Genomic DNA, 12,349 nt, shown 5'->3' with positions numbered 1-12,349 from the left:
CCCATGATGGATCAATTCCACTTCTGGGTATATACTCAAAGGAACTGAAAGCAAGAACTCAACACAGATCTGTACACCCACATTCATAGCCAGATTATTTACAGTAGTCAAAAGGCAGAAGCAACCCATGTGTCCACCAAAAGATGAATGGATAAACAAAATGTGGTATATACAAACAATGGGATATTATTCAGCCTTAAAAAGGAAGGAAATTCTGACGCATGCTATGATACGGATGAACCTTGAAGACATTATGCTAAGTAAATAAGCCAGACACAAAAGCACATGTACTATATGATTCTACTCATATGAGTTATCTAGAATAATCAAATTCAGAGACAGAATAGTGGTTACCAGGGGCTGAGGCAAAGAGAGGGATAGAGAGTTAATGTTTAATGGGTACAGAGCTTCATTTGAGGATGATTAAAAAGTTTTAGGGATGGATGACGGTAATGGTTACAGAACAATGTTAACATACTTAATGCCACAGAATAAAAATAGATAAAGTAGTAAATTTTACGTTACGTTTATTTTGCCACAATGAAAAAATGTAAAAAAATAAAGGCAGCAAAATAAAGGTGTGAACTGAACGTTAACAAATCTAAGAAATTTTAAATCTTTAAAACATATTGACTATAAATACCACCTAGTGGTCATATTTAAAATACCAAATTTCATTATCTAAGAGGCAGCTCAATTACTGCTTTTCCTCAAAAATCTTACTCAAGTTTATTGAATCAGTACCCTTTCCAAACATCTGTGATGGTGGCATCTCTGCAACTCACATCTGTTCTATCCAGTTTCCCCACAAACTGTAAAAAAAAAACAAAAACCATTCTGAAGCCTTTTGTTTACCTGGTATGAAAAGGAGCCCTATGCCAATCGGTTCTTAGCATGAAAGTGTAGAGTCACTGAGCACTTAAAGACAGTCTGTAAATTTCTCATCCTCATGAACAAGGTCTTCAGACTTTCTAACCTTCTAACATCTTGTTAGAAAAGGATTCCCCGGGGCGCCTGGGTGGCTCAGTCGTTAAGCGTCTGCCTTCGGCTCAGGTCATGATCCCGGGGTCCTGGGATCGAGCCCCGCATCAGGCGCCCTGCTCAGTGGGAAGCCTGCTTCTCCCTCTCCCACTCCCCCTGCTTGTGTTCCCTCTCTCGCTGTCTCTCTCTGTCAAACAAATAAATAAAATCTTTAAAAAAAAAAAAAAAAAAAAAGGATTCCCCAAACAGAATCTCATGTTCAAATTTAAGCATGAAGGCATATTTTCAAAGTCACACAATGAATTTTTACTTATAGTAAATTCTGTTTACCCATTACTCTGATAGATTTCTTTACTTTGAATATTAGTGACTGAAATCTTTCTCAAAGAACTCTGGGTCATTTTCACCTAAATACATATATGGTAAAACTTGCTGTTATACAAAGACAAAAAAAATTCATTATTTAGTAAGTGGTCAAATGAAATCTATAAAAGGAAATGGGGGCTGAGATGATAGAGATGGAGGTTTAAATTAAATGAATTTTTTAAAAATTACATACACAAATATTACATAATTAAACTTAATGTGAAAATGCTAAAGTGTGTATGTATCAAGTTACCTTGCAGAAATATCGCTTTCAGTATCAAAGTTAGATGCTCAAAGAATTTTAATAAGTTGTTTTTATTAGAACATTCATGGTTAAGCAACATATTTTTAGCGAATATTCACATTAATATTTTGAGGAAAAGTTACCTTCTTCAAGCTTTTTTTTCAGTTCCTCTATTTCTTTCTGAAACTGGCGAAGCAAAGCATCCTTTGGGTCTTCATTAATTCTAGCTTTATTTTTAATATTCTTAGCACGGTTAGCATACCGTAATGTACTGATAGTTTCATCATAATTGTAATCTGCTGGCCCAATATTTGCACACTGTTGAATTAGGAATACAAAACATTTTACACTTGATGCAGTTAAAATTAATACTACCATTATGAATACATCAAAAAGAATTTTTGAAATATAGTTGTTCTCCTCTAGCTTTCTTGAACAAGAAAGCATCAACCACATGGATTTCCAAACACCATTATATGGATTAGCATACACAGCGTACTTGAAAAAGAATAACCACAAATCACAAGTGAAATAATCAATAGTTTTAAAAATGTTATGCATAGCAATTACTGGCATAAACAGGAATCTGAAATTTTCCTGATGATAACTATTCTACAATTAAGTCTTACCATCATGGTTTTTGAATTTCCTCCTAAGGAATCCTGAAGAAGACGAGTCAATTTAGAGTTGCGATAAGGAACATGAGTGCTTTTTCCGTCAACCAAGGCAGAAATTACATTACCAAGGGTGGAAAGCGAAAGATTGATTTTTGTGGCTTCCTTTAGACGCTGTCCAGTAGCTCCAGTTTTTGCTTGTCTTTCTGAACCCTAGCAATAAACAGAGACAGAAATAAAGCTAAAATTAAAAATACAGAATATTCCTCTGAAAGTTTAAAACAAAATTTGACACTAAAAAATCTGCTATGGTATCTGGAATTTGCTTCAAAATAATACAGGCAGGGAAAAAGTGGCTGATGGTAGAAATGAAACAGAACTGGCCATGAATGGATTGAAGTTGGGTCACGGGTACATGGGAGACCATACTATTCTTAGTACTTTTGTAGACATTAGAAGTTAGAAATATTCCATAATAAATAATAAGTTAAAAACACATACACAAGTAAACAACTTAAAAACTGTATGTAAATCACACATTTTCACTTGAATTTTTATTCACTTATAAAATGCAAAAAATCACAAGAGTTATTCCTTGAGTAGCGCCTTGTTACTTACAGCAAGATCTACAAGATGGAGCTTCCCCATTCTGACATGCATGTTACCATCAACGCCTTTTTCACTGCATTCTATAGTAATTGTAAAGATGGCATGGGAACGGGAACTATGTTCATTCATATTAGTTGCACCAACAGAACCTTGAAGAAAGGAAAGAAATTCTTAAAAAGTATAACAAGAGGGAGTATTTTAAAAAATAATTAAATATCCAGAATGCTTTAAAATACTTAATTTCATCATAGCAAAGAGCCAGAGAGCATGGCTAAACCAGAAAAGCATAGGTTTATTTAACATTAGAAATTTCTCTGACAAGTCATGTTGATAACAAAAGAATGTGTAACGTTTCTCATACTACAAAGGTAATTTTAGGATAAAATACTTAATTTCAATCCCAAGTATTACTGACTAAAAAAAATAACTAACTTAGGTTAAAAAAAAAGTTAAATAATTTAAAAAATTATTGCTGTTTCAGTTGTCTCTAAAAAGTATTACGTTCCGAGAATCTAAATCACAGAAATACTTGCATATATGCATGAGATGATACAGGATATTCAGTACAGCACTGTTTGCAATATCAAGAGATCAGAAACAACCAAAAGGACAGTGGTCAATCTATTATAGAACAGTCATGGGGCACCTGGGTGGCTTAGTTAAGCGTCTGACTCTTGATTTTGGCTCAGGTCGTGAGATCGAACCCTCCCTCTTCCTCTCCCACCCCCACCCCCGCTTGCATGCTCTCTCTCTAAATAAATAAATAAATAAAATCTTAAGAAAAATAGTCATACTATGGACTACTAAACCATCCTTTAAAAACACAAAACAGATCTGTATGTATGACGTGGAAAGATACCCATAACATATGAACTAAAAAAAAAAAAAAAGGAGAGAGAAAGGAATATATAGTACGACTCTATTTCTATTAAACAAAAGCACCCACTGAAAATATACCAAGTATTTATGTAAGTATAAATATTTTACATAAATATATTATGTAAATAAAGAAAAAGGTCTGTTTTGTTTTTTATAATAGGCATGTATTAGTTTTTTTTAATTGCCAAGTATTTGAAAAGCATTTTGTTAATTTTAGCCAATGTCAAAATTATCTTCTTACTATATATTCATGCAGAACTTCTCCATGCAAGCTCTGATTTTATAATTTGAAGACTAAAAGGGTATTCTTTATTAGCATATGGTTATATTAGAAGTCAGATAATTAGAATGTAAACTGCAGTCATAAAGGAAAGCCCAATGGAAGAAGATAAAACAAAAATTAGTGAAAGAAAATACAAGGATTTGTGACTCCACACAAATTTTCTTTTAAATCATATTACAAACTTACGTATTTTTTCCAAAAATACTTAAAAAATAAATCCAGGGGTGCCTGCCTGGCTCAATCAGTAGAGCATGTGACTCCTGATCTCAGGGTTTTAAGTTTGAGCCCACATTGGGTGCAGAGATTACTTAAAAATAAAATCTTTGAAAAAACAAAATAAAATCTAACACCACTTCATAACATCTGATCAGTAGTGATACACATACTGAGTATTATTTTATCTTCTGGCTTTTCCACTTAAGATTATCTCCTATATTTCCATGTCCTGGGATCGAGTCCCACATCGGGCTCCCTGCTCCGCGGGGAATCTCCTTCTCCCTCTGCCTGCTGCCCCCCTGCTTGTGCGCTCTCTGACAAATAAATAAATAATCTTAAAAAAATAATAAATAAATAAAAATACATGCTTAGGCATACAAAGACAGTATCAGGAAGGGGACATGACAAAGTAATGGAGTTCCAACAGGCGTGGGAACTAGGTGACTGAGACCCAAGGGTAGGAGAAAGACTTGTTTTTCTTCTTCTTTTTTAAAGATTTATTTATTTGACAGAGAGAGACACAGTGAGAGGGAACACAAGCAGGGGGAGTGTGAGAGGGAGAAGCAGGCTTCCCGCCAAGCAGGGAGCGCGATGCGGAACTCGATCCCAGGACCCTAGGATCATGACCTGAGCTGAAGGCAGACGCTTAACGACTGAGCCACCCAGGCGCCCCAAGACTTGTTTTTCTTTTTTTCTTTTTTTTTTTTTTTAAAGATTTTTATTTTTATTTATTTGAGAGAGAGAATGAGAGAGAGCACATGAGAGGGGGGAGGGTCAGAGGGAGAAGCAGACTCCCCGCCGAGCAGGGAGCCCGATGCGGGACTCGATCCCGGGACTCCAGGATCATGACCTGAGCCGAAGGCAGTCGCTTAACCAACTGAGCCACCCAGGCGCCCCCAAGACTTGTTTTTCAATGTATACTTTGGTGCCTTTTGAATTTTACAGCATGTGTATGGATTACCTATTCAAAAAGAAAATTTTTTAAAGAAAATGATAATGGTTTAATGGCTGAAAAACCCTGCTCTACAGAAATATTAGCCAATTTACAATGGTGCCCACAATGCGAATATAAGTGACTATTTTAAATTTGCATTTTAATTGCTAAGCAGGTCACCTATTTGTTCATGGGATGAAAGGCTTATTTTCTTAAGTGCGATATTAACTATTTCTATACTATGACCACCTGGACAAAACAGGAACTAATTTTATATTTGTACCAATTTTTCATCTATTTAAAACAGCGGCTTTTACTGTCACATTTCCTCCCTCTGCTATTTTCCCCTGAATAGTTATTTTACTCTATTTCAATATGATAAAATTAGTATTTTTATGTTAGAAATTTTCTACTCGGGTATCTGTAATATCTTGGATATTTTCTACTTGAATATTTGTAATATTGTAAATGTCTAATTCTTAGACTCAATCTATTAAATAAGAGTATTTTCCTCTGCTCTCTTAGGTCTTCAAATGCCTTTGTCTTCATTTCATGTCATTTTATTTCATTAGAATTGTTTAGTTTTCGGGGCGCCTGGGTGGCTCAGTTGGTTAAGCAACTGCCTTCGGCTCAGGTCATGATCCTGGAGTCCCAGGATCGAGTCCCGCATCGGGCTCCCTGCTCAGCAGGGAGTCTGCTTCTCCCTCTCCCGCTCCCCCCTCTTGTGCTCTGTCTCTAAAATAAATAAATAAAATCTTTAAAAAAAAAAAAAAAGAATTGTTTAGTTTTCCTTGAATGAATCTCACATACCAAATTAAACTTTCAGTTGTTAATGGAAGGTTTTTTGTGGGGTTTTTTGTTGTTGTTGTTGTTGTTGTTGTTTTTAAAGATTTTATTTATTTGACAGAGAGAGAGACAGCGAGAGAGGGAACACAAGTAGGGAGAGAGGGAGAGGGAGAAGCAGGTTTCCCGCCGAGCAGGGAGCCCGATGCAATGCGGGGCTCAATCCCAGGACTCTGGGATCATGACCTGAGCCGAAGGCAGACGCGTAAGGACTGAGCTACCCAGGTGCCCCCATTTTGTTTTGTTTTTAAGGGGTGGTTTTGATCACTACTGTGAACAGAATCATAAGTCAAAATTTTTTTTTTACTGAATAAGCAATACATGCATATCCTCCTGGTATAAAAAAAATTCAGAAATACAGACATACAAAAACATAAAGTAAAAGCTCCATATATCCCTGTTCTCCAATCTTACCTCCCCTTACCTAAAGGTGACCACTATTAAATGTCCTTTCACTAGTGTTTAACAAACACACAAGTTGATAAACACATACACACACACTGCCCAAATACATAGCTGTTCAACAATTTGGCTTTTTTCCACATCTATAAATGCGATGATGCAGTACATACTATTCTGTAATTTGCTTTCTTTTCACTTAACGATGTATCTTGAAAATCTTTCAAGTCTCTACATGTAGATTTAACTCCTTTTTTTTTTATAGCTTCATTACGGTCCATAGTATTTCTGTGCCATAATTTATATAACCAATGTTTTACTGATAGTTAGACTGCATCGAACTTTTTGCTATTATAAATAATGTTTCAATAAGGCATTGTTTATGTCTAAAGATACTTTTCTAGATATTTACCAATATAGATATATCGATATGTATCTAGATACATATTAAAATTAGAAACCCTGGGTCAAAAGAAAGGCATTTTAAAAATTTCAGCAGATACTGTTACACTCCCCTCAAAAAGGCTGAAGCACTTGACATTCCCATCACCAGTGCCCATCTCTTCAGAGCTTTATGAACCTGGATATCCCTCCATCTGAAACAACAGGTAAAATATCTCCCACTGTTGTTTTAATACCCATGTTCCCAATTACTTGTCAAATTGAATATCCTGTGGTATGCTTGTTGATGTGTATAGTTCTGGGAATAACATATTCATGTACATCTTTTGCTCATTTTTCTGTTACAATTTGGCCTTTCTCTACTACTTGGTTTATAAAAATGCAACTCATTTTTTAATTTTTTCTTTAATTTCCTCGAGTTTGCTAGACTTATAGTCTAGCCAAAAAACACTTTTAAAAAAATGCTTACTTTCTATGTTCTTGTTCTTTACCTCTGATCTCTAATTGCTGCTAGCAACATCACTAGTATTAGGCCTAGGGCATTTTGTGTATTAAATAGCACTGCAACTTTTTATTCTTTAGACAAAACTTCAAACCCTTATTAAAAAGAATATCATTTAGGGGCGCCTGGGTGGCTCAGTCGTTAAGTGTCTGCCTTCGGCTCAGGTCATGATGCCGGGGTCCTGGGATCGAGCCCTACATTGGGCTCCTTGCTTGGCCAGGAGGCCTGCTTCTCCCTCTCCCACTCGCCCAGCTTGTGTTCCTGCTCTCGCTGTCTCTCTCTCTCTCGCTGTCAAATAAATAAATAAAAAATCTTTTAAAAATAAAAAAAACAAAAAGAATGTCATTTAATTTTGGTTTGCTTTTCTTGTCAACAAAAGAGAGGCAGTAAAGTGCTCAGTTAATGATGCCCAATGGCCTAGGTTCAGATACTCACTCTGCCACTTACTAAGTAGTACATAACCTGGGACAAGTTACTTAGACTAAGTCTCGGTTTCCTCAGTCACAAAATAGGAATTTAGTACATTCATAGTTCAGTTTGAGAATTTTAAAAAGATCATTCTTATGAAGAAAGCACTTAGCACAAGCACTTACCACACAGTAAGTGTTCAATAAATGTAACCAATATTATTATAGCTAAAAAGAGACAACTAGCTGTATGAGTTTCAAATATATAGCAGTATTTCCAAGAAACAAAATTTTGGTCAGCACAGAAGGCAATGTGTGATCTCTTTCATTCATGTATGTTCTCTGCATAATAAATAATCAAGGAGAAAGGGTTGTCAAGAAACTTTAAAAATCCAGTCTCTGTGGGGCAAAGTGCCATAACCAGTTTTGCTTCTAAAAGCCTACTCAATACAACGTTCAATCACAATTCTGTACTACACTTACGATTTTTGTGGCCTAGTGTCATAATTCTATCCATATCATCAGCATTATTTACCACGTAAGCTGATAAATCTTTGATGTAAACTCCCACATCAGGTCTTTCTTTAACCTAAAAAAGAAAAAAGAAAAGAAAAAATGACCCTAAGATTTTATGCACATACCGTAATTCCACCACAGTTATCAAACATGTACTATGTGTTGAACACTCTGCTAAAAAGTGAGGATACAGTGATGGACAAGGTAGACGTGGTTTCTACACCTGCACAGGTGACAACCTACGATGAGAACGTACAAATGAGTAACACCACACACTAATTATTTCAACTGGGATAATGTCACGAAGGAAAAAGACACAGGACACTATTGAGAATACACCATAGAGAGACTAAGCTAGTAAAGTAGGGACATACAGTTTCCCCAAGATGATGTTTATTATTTTTTTTAAAGATTCCATTCATTTATTTATTTTTATTTTTTTTAAGATTTTATTTATTTGCGAGAGAGAGAATGAGAGACAGAGAGCATGAGAGGGGGGAGGGTCAGAGGGAGAAGCAGACTCCCTGCTGAGCAGGGAGCCCGATGCGGGACTCGATCCCGGGACTCCAGGATCATGACCTGAGCCAAAGGCAGTCGCTTAACCAACTGAGCCACCCAGGTGCCCCCATTCATTTATTTTTGAGAGAGAGAGAGAATGAGCACACGTACAGGCAGGGGGAGCGGCAGAGGGAGCGGCAGAGGGAGAAGCAGACACCCCGCGGAGCAGGGAGCCCGACTTGGGACTCAATCCCAGGACCCCGGGACCATGACCAGAGCCGAAGGCAGACGCCTAACTGACCGAGCCACCCAGGTGTCCCCCAAGATGACGTTCAAGCTAAGACTTGATGAAATAAGAGGTAGCCAATCTGGGTTTGGGTAGCAGGAAAAGATTATGTGCTAGGATCCTGAAATGGGCCAAAACCAGGCACTTAAAAAAAAAAAAAGCCAAGTTGGCTGGGAAGAGTAGGAAGCACAGGTAAAATAGGTGGGATATCTGGAGAGAGAGGTACCCAGAGGTAAGACTAAGCATAGTTATTGGTCTTTATCTTAATAGCAACTTGAAGATCATGGAGGATTTCAAACAAATGAGTGAAATAAACAGATCTATGACATCTATATAAAAATGTTACCTTTCTGTGAGTAACTTTATTTACCAAATATGAAGGATATATAAATACAGTGTCAGAAATATAAAATTCACTTTGTAAGGCCCTAGAAGTCACCGCCACAAGTAACAAAATACATGTATCCTCAAGAGCTACTGTAGGTTGGGTTGCAGACCACCACAATAAAGCGAATACTCAAACCATGTCAAACGAATTTCTTGGTTTCCCACTCCATATACAATTACGTTTACATTACACTGTAATCTTTTAAGTGTATGATAGTATTATGTCTAAAAAACAGTAATATATAACTTAATTAAGAAATATTTTATTGCTAGGGGTGCCCGGGTGGCTCAGTCGTTAAGCGTCTGCCCTCAGCTCAGGTCATGGTCCCAGGGTCCTGGGATCGAGTCCCACGTCGGACTCCCTGCTCAGCGGGAAGCCTGCTTCTCCCTCTCCCGCTCCCCCTGCTTGTGTTCCCTCCCTCGATGTGTCTCTCTCTGTCAAGTAAATAAATAAAATCTTTTAAAAATATATTTTATTGCTAAAACTGCTAACCATCATCTGAGCTTTCAGCCAGTCGACACCTTTTTGCTGGTGGAGGGTCTTATCTCAATGCTGACGGCTGCTGACTGGTCAGGGCGAGGAAGCTGAAGGCTGGGGTGGCTGTGGCAGTTTCCTAAAATGATGCAACAAAGCTTGCGGCAATGACTGACTCTTCCTTTCAAGAATGATCTCTCCACAGAACGTGATGCTGTTTGCTCGCATTTTACCCACAGCAGAACTTCTTTCAAAATTGGAGCCAATCCTCTCAAACCCTGCCACTGCTCTATCAACAAAGTTTATGAAATATTCTAAACCCTTTGTTGCCATTTCAACAGTCTTCACAGCATCTTCACCAGGAGTAGATTCCATCTCAAAAAACCACTTTTTTGTTCATCCGTAAGAAGTAACTCCTCATCCATTAGGTTTTATCATGAGATTGTAGCAATTCAGCCACATCTTCAGGCTGCACTTCTCAACCTAGTTCTCTTGCTGTTTCCACCACATCTGCAGTGACTTCCTCCACTGAAGTCTTGAACTCCTCCAAGTCATCCATGAGGGTTGGAACTGACTTCTTCCAAACTCTTGTTAATGCTGATATTGTGATTGCTTCTCATGAGTCATGAATGTTCTTAATGGCATCTAGAAGTGTGAATCCTTTCCAGAAGATTTTCAATTTACTTTGCCCAGATCCCTTAGAGGAATAACTCTCTATGGCAGCTATAGCCTTAGGAAATGTATTTCTTCAAAACAAGACTTGATCCATGGGCTGTAGAATGGACGTCATGTTAGCAGGCATGAAAACAATCCTCATCTCATTGTACATCTTCATCAGTGCTCTTAGGTGACCCGGTGCACAGTCAATAAGTAGTAATATTCTGACAGAAATCTTTTTCTCTGAGGTCTCAACAGTGGACTTAAAATATTCAGTGACCCATGTTGTGGACAGACGTGCTGTCATCCGGCCTTGTTGTGCCATTTATAGATGAAAGACAAAGTATATTTAGCATAATTCTTAAGGGTCCTAGGAGTTTTCAGAGTGTTAAATGAGCACTGGCTTCAACTTATAGTCACCAGTTGCATTAGCTTGTAATAAGAGAGTCAGTGTGTCCTTTGAAGCTTTGAAGCCAGGCACTGACTTCACTCCTCTAGTTATCAAAGTCCTAGACAGCATCTTCTTCCAATAGAAAGCTGTGTGATCTGCATTGAAAATCTGCTGTTTAGTGTAGCCGCCTTCATGAGTTATCTTAGCTGGAACTCCTGGTTAACTTGCTACAGCTCCTACATCAGCAGGTGCTACTTCATCTTGCACTTTCATGTTATGGAGATGGCTTCCTTAAACCTCATGAACTAACCCTTGCTAGTTTCAGACTTTTCTCGTACAGCCTCCTTACCTCTCTTAACCTTCACAGAATTGAAGAGAGTTAGGGCCTTGCCCTGGATTAGGCTTTGGCTAGGAGAATGTTGTGGCTAGTATGACCTTTTGTCCAAACCACTAAAACTTTCTCCACATCAGTAATAAGTCTGTTTGCTTCCTTATCATGTGTGTGTACACTAGAGTAGCGCTTTTAATTTCCTTCAGGAACTCTTCTTTTACAGTCAAAAGTTGCTAACTATTTGGTGCAGGAGGCCTAACTTCCAGCCTATCTTGGCTTTCCACTGCCTTTCTCCCTAAACTTAATCATTTCTAGCTTCTGATTTAAGGAGACGTGCGACTCTACCTTTCACTTGCACACTTACAGGCCACTGTGCGGTTAATTGACCTAATTTCAGTATTGCTGTCTGTCAGGGAATAGAGAGTCCCAAGGAGAGAAAGAGAAACAGGGAAAGGGCAGTCAGCAGAGCGGTCAGAACACACACATTTATTAAGTCTGCTGTTTTATTTGGGCATGGTTTGTGGCACACCACGAACAATTACAATGGTAACATCCAAGATCACTGATCACAGATCACTGTAACAAATACAGTAACAATGAAAAAGTTTGAAATACTGCAATAATTACCAAAACGTGACACAGAGACATGAAATGAGCAACTGCTGTTTGAAAAATGGTGCCAATAGGTTGCTGGACACAGGGTAAAAAATGCGGTATCTGGAAAGCACAATAAAGCGAAGCACGGTAAGACGAGGTATGCCTGTAAAGTGAAGCTGAGGCTGAGGTCGATGGCTGCCGGTGGAGTGACCACAGGTAGTAGGACCTCACAAAGATGACAAACGAAAGTTTGAAAAACAATCCCAAGACAAAAATCACAAGGGCAGACGCTCCAAGTTCCAGGTGTTGACTTGAGATCTAGTTGGGGGTTTGGGAGTTTTTTGTTCTTTTTTGGATAACAATTTATAAGATATATTTATATATTAGGAAAAACTACTCTTTTTCTGTCATGGGATATAAATATGCCCTAATTTATTAGTAGTAAAGGAGTAGGCTGGCCTCTATAAACCAGTGGGGGTCGAAATGTGCTGTGAGAACCCCATGGTGGCCCTGCGGAGGCTGCTGTAGGAGT

At 37.9% G+C, this 12,349-nt stretch overlaps 1 protein-coding gene across 3 annotated transcripts in view; it reads right to left on the bottom strand.

Annotated features, from left to right (window-relative positions):
- The window catches only part of KIF3A (kinesin family member 3A), a 53,523-nt gene that overhangs the window by 19,965 nt on the left and 21,209 nt on the right, over positions 1-12,349 (bottom strand). For all 3 annotated transcript variants that reach the window (XM_031029583.2, XM_006734681.3, XM_081827081.1), the window contains exons 5-8: positions 8,163-8,268; positions 2,824-2,963; positions 2,221-2,418; positions 1,735-1,909 (exon numbers count right to left, since the gene is read on the bottom strand). In XM_031029583.2, coding sequence (XP_030885443.1) covers positions 1,735-1,909; positions 2,221-2,418; positions 2,824-2,963; positions 8,163-8,268 — 619 coding nt within the window. The remainder of the gene's footprint in view (positions 1-1,734; positions 1,910-2,220; positions 2,419-2,823; positions 2,964-8,162; positions 8,269-12,349) is intronic.

This window comes from Leptonychotes weddellii, chromosome 7 (assembly GCF_054177405.1).
Source record: "Leptonychotes weddellii isolate Sample4059 chromosome 7, ASM5417740v2, whole genome shotgun sequence".
NCBI classification, from domain to species: Eukaryota; Metazoa; Chordata; class Mammalia; order Carnivora; family Phocidae; genus Leptonychotes; species Leptonychotes weddellii.
The sequence above is the reverse complement of the archived record's forward strand: the minus strand, read 5'-3'. Positions and strand labels throughout refer to the sequence as shown.